This window comes from Leiobunum rupestre, chromosome 4, assembly GCF_980474605.1.
Source record: "Leiobunum rupestre chromosome 4, qqLeiRupe1.1.hap1, whole genome shotgun sequence".
Lineage (NCBI taxonomy): Eukaryota > Metazoa > Arthropoda > Arachnida > Opiliones > Sclerosomatidae > Leiobunum > Leiobunum rupestre.
This window is the reverse complement of record NC_143387.1, coordinates 18,018,041-18,035,489: the sequence shown is the minus strand read 5'-3', so window position 1 is coordinate 18,035,489 and position 17,449 is coordinate 18,018,041. Positions and strand designations below refer to the sequence as shown.

Sequence of the window (17,449 nt, the reverse complement as noted above, 5' to 3'; positions counted from 1 at the left end):
TTGGTTGCTGTTAAAAAAGGTGTTATTTTGCGCGTGTAAAAATAAATTAACGGCCAGTTCTGTTTTGAAATAAGAGGAAAAAAGGTTTAACGGATTTTATGTCGGAGAAGTTCTCCTCTCTTATTTCGCTGCGCACGACATTTTTTGGTCCGTCGAGCCGGATACATTCGTCAACTTGATTATGTTCCTCAACTAATCATCGAATCGGCTATCTTTCCGTGAGAGACAGTGAAAATTAGCGTGGATTCTCCGTTGGAAACCGTTTAAACCATCGATCATATCCCGATCGTAAACGAATCAACATAAGTCATCATGGATGTTCTGGTGAGAAGAAGAGCAGCTATCAAGGGACAGATCACCAGGATTGAAAATGCGGTGGGTCAAACAGCAACGAATCTATCTGACGTCGCCTTGAAGCTGTATGTAGACAAGGTGGAAAAACTATCGAAAGACTTGGATGAGGTTCACGATGCCGTAGTTGCAAATATCGATCCCGACGACGACGACTTCGCGGATCACGAAGATGAATACAACCCTCTAGTCGTTCGACTCGAAGATCTGACAATCCTACTCGTCACTGAATCAAATGAAAGAGCAGCAAACATTCCAGTGAGACAAGTCAGACCAGCTAGTGATGTACGTTTACCTAAGCTGGAACTTCCATCATTCAGCGGTGGTTACGTCGATTGGCTTCCATTTCATGATCTCTTCATCATTACGAAACGAAGCAGCGCTCCTAGTTCAATCTATTCCGGTAACTGACGCTAATTATCTGGAAGCTTGGGATATCTTAAACAATCGGTTCAACAATACCCGGGAAATCATCGATGCACACGTAAAACGTCTCTTCAGTCAAACTAACGTCATCCAAGAATCTTCATCCGCTTTACGAACGCTCATCGATACCACCGCCGAATGCATAAGGGCGCTCAAGGTTCTCAAAGAACCAGTACAACATTGGGACTCCATACTACTTCATCTTGTAAAGGAAAAACTGGATTCAGAATCTCGCCGACAATGGGAACTTTCCCTGAGGGGGACCGAAAGACCAACTTTCGAGGATCTCGTTACATTTCTTGAACAACGGGCCAGAGCCTTAGCAGCAGCTCCGCCTACAACTACTGCAATCAAGTCGAAGCCTCCATTACATCAGAGACCGAGTACAAAGGCTCATCATGGTGCTCTGAGCGAGACGTGTCACTTTTGCAACGAAACACACTCTGTATACAAATGTACCAATTTTCTGAATGCATCTTCGGACGAGCGTTGGAACATGGTCAAGAGGAGTGCCATGTGTTTCAATTGCTTACGAACCGGTCATCAAAGCAATGACTGCAAATCTGGTCATTGTAGGAAATGCAACGCACGACATAACACACTTCTACATCAAGAGAAGGAATTAACGAAGACGAAGGCAACCTCCGGTGTAGTTTCATGCCCATCTCGTGAAATAATTGGATCAACCCAAGTTATCTTGGCAACCGCAATGGTCCAAGTCAAGGGACTTGACGAGCAACTTTATCCAGCCCGAGCGCTTCTGGACTCGGGTTCTCAAGCCAGTTTCATCACGGAACAATTCACGAGGAAACTAAGATTGAAGCGAACACGTTTCAACGTCTCAGTTGACGGAATTGGAGCAACCGGAATGAACACCTCTCAAGGCAGTGTCATGGTGAATATTCAGTCAAATATCATTAACACGTCGGAGGTCATCGTCGAGGCAATCGTCCTGAAAAAGGTCACGGATTATTTACCTAACAGTCCGTTCGATCCTGGAAATGGTCTACACTTGAAAGGCTTAACACTTACTGATCCAACTTTTCATAGCCCTGGACAAGTGGATATTTTACTAGGTGCTGACGTGTATCTAGAGCTCTTACAAGATGGCATTTGCAAGGGGAAAGAAGGTCTTCCAGGTGCCTTTAATACTCTTTTCGGATGGGCAGTTTCCGGTCCATTGCTGATGGCCGGAAGAAGTTCGAAAATAAAGGTCCACCATTGTACATTGGAAGCAGATTTGAAACATCTTTGGGAGCTAGAAGACATCCAGCCTCGAAGAATACTATCTCCAACAGAAATTCAATGTGAAAAGAACTTTGAAGAATCACATACACGTGACTCTACAGGAAGATTCACTGTACGATTACCAAAGATAAACGATGCACCAAAACTTGGAGATTCTAAACAAATGGCAATCCGTCGATTCTCTCACTTAGAACGACGTCTACGTGTTAACCCGAATCTCTATGAGGAGTACCGCAAGTTCATGGGGGAATACATTGCCCTTGGACATATGGAACTCATTCCCTCGAATGAAATAAAAATCGAAACCAATCCATCTTACTACGTGCCTCATCATGCGGTATTCAAAGAAGACAGTACCACCACGAGAGTTCGTGTGGTGTTCGACGCCTCTGCCAAATCTACAACTGGAGTTTCCCTAAACGATCATCTGCTAGTGGGGCCAAAACTTCAAGATGATTTGGTCAACCTCCTTATTCGCTTTCGTCAACATTGCATTGTAATGAAAGCAGACCTTGCCAAAATGTTTCGTTAAATTAGAGTACATCCAGACGACTCCGCTCTTCAAAGAATTGTTTGGCGAAACAACTCACACGAACCCTTGCTCGAATACCGTTTGCTAACGGTTACATATGGAACCGCATCAGCGCCATACCTAGCAACTAAAGTCTTGAAGCAACTCGGCCATGACGTGAAAGAGACACTTCCGTTGGCATCTGCGGCTTTACAAAATGACTTCTACATGGACGATCTAATGACAGGCGACGAAACGATTGAGAACGTTTTAAGACTTCAGTCAGAAATCATTCAAGCTACATCTCAAGCAGGATTTGAAATAAGGAATTGGGCGTCGAATGAAGCTGCATTATTGGATACACTACCAGCCAACATGAAGGATTTACAAAAGCCACTATGCATCGAGAACGACGAATCAGTCAAGACTCTCGGCCTATATTGGACTCCTTCGGCTGATAATTTCTCGTTTATGGTTACTTCTCCAGCGTCAAGAAGTTCAATCACTAAACGTACGATTCTTTCGGATACAGCAAGGATATTCGATCCTCTGGGACTGTTGGCACCAGTAACCGTTCGAGCGAAACTGATGTTACAGGAAATGTGGCAGCTAAAATTGAATTGGGATGAGCAACTTCCCCAACCACTTGAAGCTAAATGGAGGTCGTTTCGAACCGATTTACCAGAAATTGAAAACATTACGGTTCAACGGCACATTTCGCAAGCTAATGCTACAGACATTAGCCTGCATGGATTTTGTGACGCATCGGAGAAAGCGTACGCAGCTGCCGTATACCTGAAGACGGTGAATAACAACGGACAAATCAAAATACAACTGATCGCTGCGAAAACAAGAGTCGCTCCGCTCAAACAAATCACACTTCCGAGACTGGAATTATCTGGTGCATTACTTTTGGCTTCTCTGATTCAACTGATCAGGGAGTCATTGAGATTGGATATAGCTGATGTGCATTGCTGGTCGGACTCAACAATCGTCCTAGCTTGGTTGAAAGCTCCACCGCAACGTTGGAAAACGTTCGTAGCCAATCGAGTGTCAGAAATCCACGAGAAACTACCGAGAGCGCAATGGCATCACATTTCAGGAGACAGCAACCCTGCAGATTGCACTTCTCGAGGAATATCCGCTAGCGAACTGGGAAATCATGGTCTCTGGTGGCATGGACCGCAGTGCCTTATTTTCGCCGCAACAACGCAAGAACTACATGAACTCTCAGAGCCAAATGAATGTTTATCCGAGGAAAGACGAATTATTTCTTTAGTAACACATCATCAAATGGATTTCACGCTCCTTTCCAAATTTTCAGCGCTTAAAAAACTCATTCATATCACCGCCTACATTCTACGTTTTGTCTTCAATTCGCGAAATGCGACAGAATTGAGGATTACTGGACCTTTATCGAAGGAAGAGAACGAAAAGGCGCTATCCCATTGGATTCGGGTCGTCCAAAGCAACAGTTTTAACGAAGAGATAGCTTGCCTTAAACAAAACAAAGAATTACCACGGAAAAGTAAAATCCTTTCGATGCGTCCGTACATCGATCAAGATGGGATTCTTAGAGTTGGTGGCAGACTTTGCCACTCCAACTTACCATACGAACAAAGGCATCCGGCACTGTTACCGAGACAGAGCAAATTAACAGAACTTCTAATACAACACGAGCACGAGAAACATTTTCACGGAGGTGCTCAACTACTAACTTCTGTCTTACAGAAACGTTATTGGATCGTCGGTCTTCGTGATGCCATACGTTTCCATATCAGAAGATGTGTTTCATGTGTACGACAGCAGGCAGTCACTGTAAAGCAACTTATGGGCGATTTACCACCAGCGAGAGTAAATCCTGCTCGGCCATTTTTGAAGTGTGGAGTCGACTACGCAGGACCATTTACCCTTAAACTAATGAAGGGACGAAGTCACTTCAGGTTTAAGGGATACATTGCCGTCTTCGCTTGCTTTACCACAAGATCAATTCATCTTGAACTTGTCAGTGACATGACCACCGAAGCATTTCTGGCAGCATTGAAACGCTTTGTTGCTCGACGAGGAAAATGCGCCGACATTTACAGCGACTGTGGAACCAACTTTACAGATCGAGAGATGAAAACAGTCATCAAATTCATAGTCTCTACAAACAACAACGATCAAGTATCACGATGGCTCGCAGACGAAGGAATTAATTGGCACTTCAACCCGCCTGCAGCGCCACATTTTGGAGGCCTCTGGGAAGCCGGGGTGAAGTCCGTCAAGTATCATCTGAAACGAGTTCTTGGCACCATGGTTCTAAACTTTGAAGAAATGCAAACGCTTCTTTGCCAAATCGAAGCTTGCTTAAATTCACGTCCTTTAACGGCGTTAAGCTCGGATCCAAACGACTTCAATGCGTTGACACCTGGACATTTCCTAATCGGAGATGCACTCACCGCAATACCCGAACCCGATCTCACTTCTGAAAACGTCAACCGCCTGTCACGTTGGCAATTGGGCCAACAAGTACTGCAGCACTTTTGGAACCGTTGGCGAAATGAATTCCTCTCTCGCCTTCTACAACGTCCAAAGTGGACTACACCAAAACCGAATCTACGAGTCGGCGACTTGGTCTTGCTCAAAGATGAAGATTTACCTCCAACCAAGTGGAGAATGGCAAGAATCACTGAACTTCATCCAGGACAAGACAATCAAGTTCGCGTCGTAACTGTCAGAACCTCTGACAAATCACTGAAAAGACCCGTAGTTAAATTATGCCAGTTACCACTAGACTGATTTTAATTGTATTCAAACTGTTTACTAAGGGTTATTTATGTATGCAAATGTAACTTTTCGGACTTTTACTATCTCATTTGAAATTCGTTATTTCAAGGCGGGCGGAATGTTCGGTTGTACACATCGTAATTTTGTATAGTACATGTACCTATATTCGTTTTCAAATGTTTATATAGCGCACGCGCGCGTGAAAGTGAGTTTTTGGTTGCTGTTAAAAAAGGTGTTATTTTGCGCGTGTAAAAATAAATTAACGGCCAGTTCTGTTTTGAAATAAGAGGAAAAAGGTTTACCGTTTTTTATGTCGGAAAAGTTCGCGTCTTTTATTTCGCTGTTCACGACAAGCAGAGTCATCACTTTCTTCCAACATAGAGACAGCGTGTGCCGAATCTGTCTCCACTATCTCTCGGCGCAACAACGTACTACTGTTTGGTTTTCCTGAATCTTCGGCCGATGAAGATCACCGAGTTATTTCGGGCTTTCTCTCTGACTGTGGAATTCCCAGCTTTGTCCGACTCTTCAGGTTATCCAGGGTCTTACCTCCTACTGGGGCTCGCCCTCGTCCCATCAAATTTGTGCTGGAATTTCTTCATCACAAATCAAAACTCTACAACTACATCCGGCAACAGCGTCTCTCGGATGGTGACTTTTCCCCTCTTCAGCGTGGACGTTTTGCCAAAGCCAAAGAGGAGCTTGACGCTAAAATCAACCCAGGTGAACATGGATGGGTAATTCGTAACTTCAAGGCTGTGAAAGCCTCCCAACCCCGCCCACCTCGTGATGTCCACCGCCCCCGGCCGCTCCTTGCGGATAACGTATCTCTTCCTCCTCGTCCAACTGCGCATTGCTCCCCCACAGCAACTCACCTCTCCCGGCCGAACCAGTCGTCTAGTTCTTCCACTGTTACCGGCACCATCCCGGAGGCCATTTTTCTATATCTACCTCCTCGCCTTCGTGGTCCTTCTCCCTGGTTGAAGTCGCATGGCCCAGGCCTTACTGTCTCTCCCCGTTTCCCCTCCCCCAGCCAAGTGCAGTCATTTGCTCAGGGTCCCCCTGATCTTTCCCACCTCTACAGTTCGGACACTTCAGCCCCGTTTAACTTTGTTAATGGCTCGACCGCTTTCCCTCAAATCTACCATCAACAGCCCTTTTTTCATTGAACACCCTCTTAACGTACTAGCCACAAACTAACGTCCGTCGAGTGCAACCTATTCTCACTCTCTTATTGCCAAACTCAACTCTATTTCCTCTGCAACCATTGATCACGAAAACTTATCGAAGCAACCCGACCACTCCACTTTCTCCACCGTAATTCTCACGAATGCTGCTGGTCTTTCTCGCTACAAACTTGACGAACTCACTCACATTGTTACTAACACCAAATTTTATCTCATAGCCATCACCGAAACCTGGTGGAATTGTGATATCGCTGACTCTGAACTCAGAATCCCTGGATTGTCTATTTTACGTCTTGACCGTAAGCGTGATCCCCGTGGCGGTGTTCGGAACCCCTATGGGGGCTGCGCTCTCTATGCAAGGGCGTATCCAGGATTTTATTTCAGGGGGGTTTTGAGGGAAAATTTCAAGGGGGGGGGGGGTGCTGACGGAAGTTTCACTGATTTTTATTAGGCACCCCCCCCCAGTAATCAGCATTTCGGGCGGGGGGTTGAACCCCCAAACCTCCCCCTTAAATACGCCCTTGTCTCTATGTACTCGACACCCTACGTGTTCGACCTTTTAGTCTTAATATTGTTGGCGTAGATTGTCTAGCAGGGACTGACCAATATGGTGTTGAAACTGTTGCGGTGAAAATTATTACTATTGTCTGTGTTTTATAGCGCTCTAACAATATCAACTACTCAAACAGCCCTTATAGTAGCTCCTTAATTAATGCACTTTGCTCCCACTGTTATTCTAATCGTCTTGCATTACTTCTCCTTCGCGATTTTAATTACCGCTCTATTGACTGGTTTAATTCTATATCGGCAATCGGGACCAATACTCATACCAAAATTTTTCTTGATTGTATTAACGATAATTCCCTTACTCAATTTGTTTTGTCTCCCACTAGAAATGTCGGTGCACTGTGTTAGGACAATATTCTTGGCATAGTGTTCTCATTAGACCCCGACTTTGTTCCTTATGTTACAACCCTGCCCCCTTTGGGTTCTAGTGACCATTTGGTACTCAGTTTTTCCTTCGCCCTAGCCTGTGACTCCCCCATTTTCCACCCCAAGCCCAATTTCTACAAAGGTGACTACTTGTCGCTCAATGTTTTTTTATCAGAAATAGATTGGTCACTCCTGATTTCTAGTGATTCTATAACTGATTCTTGGACCTCTTTTCACTCTATTATCGAGGCTAGCATCTCTTCCTTTAACCCTGCCACCCGTCCCAAACGCAGAACCTTTATCGCGCATCGCACCGTCCTGAGCCGTAAGACTAAAGCCCAAAGCTGGCATCGTTTATCCTTATAAAAAAAAAGTTTAGCTACCCTTCCCAATATATCCCGTCATCTAGATGCTTATCGCAAAGCCCGTAATGGACATTGAAATCATTTGCGCAATAACAGAAGAAAGTCTGAGGCTGCTCTCTCTAATCTCATTGCGGAATACCCAAAATCGTTTTACTCCCACATTAATAAATTCCGTGTGACGCGTCATAAATTTTTGGAAATTCAGAAACCTGACGGCCTAAGGAGGCTGCCAATGTTTTTAACAACTACTTTGCTACCGCCGTTCAGACTCAATCTTTAATTCCTAGCCCCCTTACCAACCTCCAACTTGCCTCTTTGGAAAAATTTAATTGTGAACCAGCGGATATCCTTTTCTTACTCGGAAAACTTAAAATTGACAAATCCCCCGGCTCCGACGGTATCCATCCACTTCTTCTTCGTAATTCTGCTCAATATCTCTCTTTACTTGCTTATCTCCTTTTCCCTTTCTTCTTGTACCCTACCTCCTTCCTGGAAGGAAGCCAATGTCACACCTGTTCATAATAAGGGCTCCCGTTCCCTGCCCCAAAACTTTCGTCCTCTTAGTGTTTTAAACCTTGTCCCTAAATTATCGGAATACTTTGTCTTTGACCAATTAAGTTTTTTTTCACAACTCCAGCTTCTTTACTAGTGCCCAACATGGCTTCCTTCCCAAGCGCTCTTGTCTATCTAACCTTATTTCCGCTACAAATCACTGGTCAAGTTGGCTTGATCAGGGCTTTAGCGTTGACGTGATTTTCTCGACTTCGCTAAAGCCTTTGACTCCCTCCCCCATGTGGACATAATCTCTGCTCTCCGTGATGCTGGGGTTTGTGGCGACGCGCTAGCTTGAATCACAAACTACCTCTCCAGCCGACGACAACGCGTTGTGGTCCATGTCAAGGAGTCTGATTGGTCAATTGTCCCATCTGGGGTTCCACAGGGGTCCATTATTGGACCCCTGCTCTTTTATGTGCTAATAAATTCTCTCCCCGAAGCTGTTCGCGACGCCTTTGTTGCCCTTTTCGCTTACGACACAAAATTGTATATGTGTATTAAAACGTTCGCTGATTGTCACAAGCTGCAATCAGACCTTAATGCTGTTGTCTCCTGGGCTACCTCAAAGGGCCTTTCTTTCAATACCGACAAATGTTCTGTCTTACACCTTTAAAAACTAACCCAAATCATGTCTACAGCATTATTGGTACCCCTATTAGAACCACGCTCTCCGAGCGCGATCTTGGTGTAATAGTCGCTCCTTCCTTACGTTTTTCAAGTCAAGTCAACAAAGTCTCTAAAAAAATTCGTTCCACCACTGGTGTTATCCGTCGCAACCTCCTCTTTCACTCCCCCAAAATTATCCAAACTCTCTATAACTCTTTGATACCATCTCTGCTTGCTACATGACTTTTTTACAATAACCTATCGCTAAACTTCTCTGACTTCTTTTCCATTAACCCCTCTCGTACCCGCGGTCATCCCTTAAAGCTGGCCAAGCCTAGAGTTTCTTCCTCTCAGCGGCAAAGTCATTTTTCTTTTGGGGTCATAAATGACTGGAACTCCTTACCCCAAGTTATTGTATCCATCCCAAATCGCCACACATTTCGCCGCCACGTCTCCGAATACTTACGTTAAAATACTTCGCTTAAATTGTTTTTTATTTAGAACTTTACGTTTAAATACTTCCCTTAAATTTTTATTCGAACTTTATAGCTGTGCATAGTATAAAGTATTTTTATGTTATTTGATCCCAGTCTTTAATATTAATGTTAACGAAATGCGTTTCTAAACTTACGACGTTTGTTCAATTTACAATTATCAAGTGTCCCCAGTAATGTTTTTCAACTTCATTGATTATAACTTCTTTTTGGTGTTGTTGTTTTATATGTCTTCCCATCACTCGTTGTATCGATGCTCAAAGAGAAGCCCAGATGAGGCTTATTGAGCAGTTTTCAGTAATTAAATAAATAAAGTAATTTCATCGTATAACTCTACTCGAAGGACTGATACCGGAAAAAATGGGCTGAAGTGCGGTAAATGGATTGAAAATCAGCAACCTTCATTACATGAGGTTCCATTATGGAAATAGTCTGAAAATATTTACGTTGGCTCTGCGGGGTACGAGAGTGAACTACATTGACTGTATTTTCTACTGAAGAACATTCGACATAGTCCAGTAAGAGGCCGTGACGTGAGAGGCAACATATTTTCTTTTTTACTTTTTATTTATTTTATTTTATAGAAACATCTTTTGAAATAGATGCTCCCTTTGTGACGAGAACTGCTGTATGTATTTTTACGGTACGGGGGTATATAAATCCATTAATCCATGTTGAGGACGCAAATGGTGAGGCGGGCTGATAATGGGCTGAAATGGAGGTCCAAACGTTTGCGTCGATAGCTGTGGAACGGAACCTTTATGCGGAGCAAACCCATGTGCCCACTGAGGGGCACTGCTTGCTCGAAAGAGCCCATAAAATGAGCCTATTGCTGTTGCTGAGGATCGACCTGTTTGCGTTCACAGACGGCTTCGTAATGATTCAATAAATGACAATAGTGGCACGCGTGGCCATAGGCGGGACAATTTTCACCTTGAGCAAGTGGCGAATGGCCACAATAACGACATTTAGACCAAGGGCCCGCGTGGGGGCCAGTACGTCCCGAATCTCGAGAACGGGCGCTTCAACCCTGTAGCTATTGCCCACGAACCCTGGTAGAGAGGGTTCTATTGGTAGTACCACCCGACTGAGATGTAGGAGGGGTCGATGTGACTGTTTGTCGTCACTGAGAGGTTGTGTAATTGAAAGATCGTGGGCCTGCAGTAGGGCTGGATTCGTTCGCCATAAGTTTCACCTCGACTTGGGTAGAGGCGCTAACCTTGAGAGCGTCTACCACTTCTTGTAGGGATAAATCGTTGCCTGCGCAGTACAACTGCGATTTCATATCGGAATCCGTGTTGCCAAATAACACCTGGTCGCGAATAAGTTCGTCTTCGAGGGTGCTGTATAGGCAATCCTCCGAAAGGGAGCGAACCCGCAAGGAAAACTGTTCCACCGATTCATTAGGCTCTTGCAAAGCCAACCGAAATAAATGCCGGCGGACCCTACGGTTGGTTTTGGGAACGAAATGAGCCTACGACGCGTCCAAAATACCAGTAATATTCGAAGACTGCACAGCTTAAAGCTGTAAATTGCGCAAAACATTCCGTCCATCGTCACCCAAAACGGATCGCATTGGCTTCCCAGACAAAGCGCTGGACACCGAAAAATCTTGAAAAGCTTAAGAAAAGTCCAGGTTGGTTAAAACTTGGATCTATTTGAAAGATCATGTTTAAATATACTCAAAATTATCAGTCGTAAAATTGTATCTTTTTTTAATGACGAGAAATTAAGTTTTAAACGAGCCTAATTTACCCGCCAAGCGATCTGCCATTTTGTTTTAGGACTTTAATCACGCGCTGTTCGCGCTATAACAGCGCTCTGTTCCCTGCGCGCGCTTGCTCCGCGTGCGGTCTGTCTGAGGGAAGACGAAATAAAATGGCAGCTCTCTTAGCGGGTAGATTTCAGTCGTTTAAAAATTAATTTATCGTCATTAAAAAAGATACAATTTTATGACTGATATTTTTGAGTATATTTAGACATGATCTTTCAAATAGACAAAGATATAGCAATAATAATAAATCGTTTGATTGTCAAAAGAATACAATACTTGCGTGTTTAGTCTTACATCGCTGCTACCGGACTGCCGCCCGGGGCTTCTCTCAACTCTCTTTTTCAGCGATGGTCACATGACCAGCTTCTGGCGGCGGGCTATATGGAAACCACCCACTATTAACAATTACCAATGACCAGGGGCGAACCGAAGTAGGTCAAATTGGGTCGGGAAGCCTTGGTTTTGTAAACTCTGATGGTTCCGAGTCATTTGTCGAAATATATCTTCAAATTTCCGTTTAAAAAATCTAAAATATTTGATGGGAGTCTACCCTATCCCCGCTAAAGGGCAATACTGCCTAAGGCCCCATTTTGAACCTCTTAATCTTAACCCTGATTAAGCATTACGTCACCTTGATGTTCTTTAACAAGAATTTGTAAGGATTAGAGAATCAGTAAATCTACAAAGCACCACGTCTAATTTATTACCGGGGTACCACGTCAGGCTAGTGCATGAGCGAATAAGTAGATTAGTCCATTATGAAAAGTTATAAAAAAGCTAAACCCTAAACAAATTTGAAGAAATTTAAAAACTTACAAATAGCTTGTACCGATAGGTTTTCGAGCAAACAAAATGACGCGAAACTCGGACCAAATAGATCTTCGAGTGAAAAACTAAATTAAATTAAATAAAATAGCCAGAATTTCCAACGGTAGACCGGTTTCGTCAATAGGTGGTTCCTTTTAAGGTTAGGGCATGAGCAACAGTGAGGGGGAGGGAGGTGCGTAAACGGGATTCGTATGAGTTATCAATACACTAATAAAGGTGTGAGGATTGCTATTTTGTAGACTATGTATATGAAGATTTCTATCCTTTCAAAAATGTTGTAGGCGTCCTTGGCCTAAATGCCCTAATTAATTATTTAATTAATTTAATTATTTGAAGAAAGTTTTTTACCAATATTTTCCCGCCCTTACGTAAACTTTGAAATTTCACGCTTCAAACGAATTATTATGCATGTCAATTAATAATCAAAAAGTTTAACCAAATGTTATAAACGTTTTTATCACTATTTATTTATGGCACATCTCGCTTTTAATCAACTGTTTCACTTTTGTCTTGGTTCGTGTACAATTCTGTAGATCTATCGAAACTTGAATTTAGAAAATTTCGGATTAATTTTGAAGTGTTTCCAATAGTCAGAATGTATTTCGCTGATTCCGGTCCAATCTGAAAGGTAGGTTGTATTTTCGGGCCTTTCGTTGTCGTACCAGGATCCCGGTGCGGTGCTGTTCGCCAAATAAACCGTCTGGCCGCCGGCTAAGTAAGCCGCCCAAAACCCGAACGTGCCGTACGTAATGATGGAATGATTGCAATGCGCTAACAACGCGAGGTCGTACTCCGCGGACACCTTGGCGTTTTGGAAAACGACGTCGGCTCCCGATAAATGCTTTTCGCACCACGCGATGTCGTCACTCGTCACCACGAACGTCGCTAAACCCGGAAATACTTTTTCCCGGAAGAAATGGAATGATCTCCGGAAGAACTCCACACTGGCTTCCCGCCTATTCATTTGTTGGAGCTGACTTAAGTAGTCCCCTCTCCGGACGTGAACTCCCACGAAAACGGTTTCGTTACTTCGTCTGGCTCTTCTCAAGAAGGACTGCGCGAAGACTTTTAATCGTCGCTTGAACTTCAACTCCGATCGAATTTCTGTCCGAGCGTGATCGAAGAACGTGATCGAGTCCGGGTAAATATTCCCGCTCAAAATCAAAACGTCTTTCGGAATGTGGGCGTCGCGCGCTTGTAAATACCAGCCGAGTTTGTAGCTTTTCACTTCTTCGCCGCCCGATAGATCGATTGTAGGTAGTTTAATGTCGAATATTTTCGTCAATTTGTCGGCCAGGCACGACTGAATAGCCGCCTTTCGCCGATTCATTTTGGCCAATCCGTAAAGTACGGCGTAACTCGAAATTTGATTTCCCAAACGCCCGCCGTTGCAAGCGATGCTTAAATACTTGTCCGGATTCTCATTATCTTCTAGAAATTCCGAAAATAAACCAATTAAGACCAAAGTGAAAACAGTATTTCGATAATTAAAATAAAATATCACAAGATAATATTCCAAAATAATAATAAAAGAGTTTTCCCGGCTTACGATTTAAAGTTATTAGCATAACATTTAAAATCCTGCCAAAAAGGAAAGAATATCTATCTTATAATTTACATTAGGGTGAACAATTTTCCACCCTATGTGTCCTTGGGTTGCGGTCAGTCCCAACCGATCGCGTTGAGCTTCTAGCGCGACAAGAATGTGATGTGTATTTTATCTTATTTTTATATACATTGTTTCCAGTCTTTCCATTGTCTACTAAGCTAATAGCGAACGCCGATAACTTCATGTTATTTTTCGTAAATGATAATTCTTCGTTGCAATAATTTAGAATTTGAGTCAGTCCATGTGAAATCGGCTTATGTGGTCGTACTTCCCCGATTTGTACACTTTATGTAAATTAGCTAATTAGTCACAATTTAGACAGTAAGTGCTTAACTTTATTAGGGACACTGACTTTCTCCACCCCCTTGCTACCCTATGGCAAGTTCCCGGATACTAGGCTTAAGCCTAAAGAAAATTGTAAATATTTTTATTTCCAAGTGTGAGTTTCGCGTCTTTAATTTATCCTCGAATATCTAATATCACTTTTCTGATTATCGGAATTCTAGTCCCTTGGTAGTTCGTATTAGCTTAAGCCTACTAAGCCTATTGCTTAATCAGCTGTCTTCTGACACATTTATTTCTAAAATAAATAAACAGTTTCAACCCACTGCAAACGATTGTGGGGTTGCAGGCCGCATCAGATTGAGTTCGGGTTATTTGAAGCCCGACCCGACGGCAAGCCTAAATTTGCCCAGTAATAGGCCTCGTGCGTAGTTTAAATTTCGGTCACAACTATCGCCTCCTACCGACCGAGTTTTAAATTGAATATATGAGAGCTGTCTGCAGAACAGCTGAAAGTTTCCAACGAAAAACAAAGTCGTTGACTTTTTCGTCACATGATAAGACAGATAAATTTTAAACTTACTGAAAATGTTAACTGAATTATGATACCCTGCGACAGGTTAAGCTAAATCTCATTCTGAATCGTAGACCAATAACTTTACCTGATATATTTAAACTATCCAAGTTGGAAACTCTCTTTTGTATCAATTGAGCAGCTGTGGGAACCTTCGTATAGACTTGGATCATCTTGTTATGATCTGGAGGACGGGAAATTGATAGAAAGCATCAAATTTACAGCGTATGAATTGGGTATTTTTAAAACAAAGTCTCTAACTTTTAATCATTGAAGTTATTAAATCATCATTTTTCCGAATAAATGAATAAATTTTACCACCATTTCTTTCGACGCAATAGACGCGAGACTTAAAATTACCATTTGAGAATGGAATAACCAATAATTTAGTAAAACACAATAAATGTGAAATTTTTTATATCTTAAAAATTTCAAACTTTAGCGTCATAAAGGTACACGAACAGTCAATAATTAATAATCACATTAACGAAAAAAGTGTAGCAGATCGGCACGTAGCAGTTTATAATAGTTTTCTAACTAACTCTATCATTAAATTACTCATTAGTACTTCCATATAATTGATTTATAAATATAAAAACGAAACCCTGAAAGCTTACCATATTCCCACGCTTTACGCGCGCTGTAAGAATTATTCCAGTAAATCAGGAACATAACTCCAAATATGGAGATACAAACGAAGGGAATTTTCGCCTGTTTGCAAGATTCGACAACAGACATTTCTCATCTGGAACACGGAAAAGACTCTCGTTGAAAGAAACTGTTATAAAAGGAAAACTATAAAATATAATGTCATTTAACTATCAATGGAGCACACGAAGAATACTATCAAGCGTATTGATTTTCTATTTAATCAAGTATAGGTAGACATTTCCGGAAACGTTGCGTTTCCGGGCTGAAATAAAACAAAAATCAATGTATTTTTCTTATCGGAGAATGAAATATATTTCGTAGATGGGCTCTATCATTGAGAATGGTCAACATACGTGTAACCAGGATTTGGAACGGAGTACACCTAAAGCTAGATTCTATTGTAACTGTACATTTGTTCCATGTTTGATAGACCAGTCCCAAAATTCAAATTCTAAGCACATCTCGATACGGCAACGCGTATCCACTGTGAATTCGCGAAATAGAAACCCTTTACTTCAATTTTAAATTCTTATTCTGTGTCATCCAAATACGCGAAAAATAGTGAACTTAATATAAAAATTAAACATTGGTAAAGTTGAGATGAGTCTTTTAAATTAAGTTAAATTCTTACCTTATTTAACTTTTAATAAAACTGCCGAGTAACGGCCAAATAACCATTGCGCTGTCTCACGGGAAAAACACCTATACCATATATTAGTTATAAACGGAAATTTGCACTATTATCGAATACTAAGCTGAAATTTCACCTAAAATAAATTTCAAGCCAAACATATATTGCATTTAGAAAAATTGGAAAAAATTCTACTATCCCCGGTAAACCGTACATTTAATTTAATATACACTTCTTTTCGTAAGTTAAGTAGAATATTAACAAATTATAATTTCCTGAAACCTTTTATTTAAATAAGTTTATACAGGGAAAACATTTATTATGATCCTATTTAAAATTAAAATCTACAAAGCTTTTGATTTTCGAACTGTAGATTATTTTAATAACGCAGCAAAAATGAAATATTGAAAGAATTGAAACGTATTGAGAGGTGTCGCGCGAAAACTGTTTCGAGTAGTTTAAATATTCCCCGATGAAAAAGACAATATTAGAAAATAAACGATATAAATATTTACCGATTTTGTAGGATGGAAATGGCGTAGAGGAAAACAATTTTGTAAATCACAGCTGGCGAATTGTGGATTGAGGAAATGTCAGCGCTGGAGCTTCCACGCATCGCAGCCTGCCCTCCCTTCCGCCCAGTGTTTTGATATCGTACCAAGTAAAGATTTACTGTGAGCCACACCACTACATTATGATACGAAATTCTTGATATCGGCTGCGTTTTAGCAAAAGCTCGGTAACCGACATTTATTTATTTTCCGCCAACGGGAAACGAACTTCCAAAGACGATAATTTTTACATTAATCTCCGCGTGAAGAAAACAATTATATTTCGTTCGCTATTATTGTTGCGTATAAATTTTAAATCAAGGTTCTCTCAATGTTCGTACTATTTCCTCAAGTTCGTGAAGAAAATAGTACTGGAATAAAAGAATAACAAGTTGAAGCTAATTTATTTGGCAGGCTCACCATAATTTCCAAATAGGAAATACTATAACGTTCAAAATCATTTGAGCTCTACCTCTATATAACCAAGGACAACGTTTTAGAACGGACCAACTTCAAAGATTGGCGAAATAAATAAATAAAATTCTAGGGCATTGTATTGTTTTGCGGAAAGTTGGTTAGTAACCGATTCTTGAGAAATAACATTTTATACATCGAAAAATACTATAAACACTGCTGAAACACGCGAAAAGTTAGAAAAGTTCATAATAATCTAAAATATTACAGCCACTCACGACATATAGTTCGATATCGCAATTAACATTACACAGAACATCAATTTGAATGCATACTAGTAAAAATAAATATAATTAGTTGTATAGTAGTGTACTTAAAAAGTTTAATAATGTAATCGTATAACTAATTAATATAATAGCATAATTAGTAAATATAATAATATACTTGTATAATTAATTAATATAGTATTATAATTAATTTAATAATTTCATAATATAATTAATTAATTTAATAATTTCATAATATAATTAATTAATTTAATAATTTAATAATATAATTAATTAATTTATTTATTAATATAATAGCATAATAGTAAAATAAATTAAATTTATAATGTAATGTAATGTAATAATATAATTTAATAATATTAATATTTAATAGAATAATATAATTAATTAATGTTTTGTAATT

At 41.0% G+C, this 17,449-nt stretch overlaps 1 protein-coding gene across 1 annotated transcript; it reads right to left on the bottom strand.

Moving 5' to 3' along the window:
• Positions 1 to 12,547: 12,547 nt before the first annotated feature.
• LOC149946538 (galactoside 2-alpha-L-fucosyltransferase SEC1-like) lies at positions 12,548 to 15,285 on the bottom strand. Its single transcript, XM_090172880.1, has 2 exons — positions 15,130 to 15,285; positions 12,548 to 13,478 (listed from the first exon to the last, which is right to left on the bottom strand). Exons 1-2 carry the CDS (start codon positions 15,248 to 15,250, stop codon positions 12,583 to 12,585), a joined length of 1,017 nt encoding a protein of 338 aa, XP_090029006.1. The 5' UTR covers positions 15,251 to 15,285; the 3' UTR covers positions 12,548 to 12,582.
• Positions 15,286 to 17,449: the final 2,164 nt, after the last annotated feature.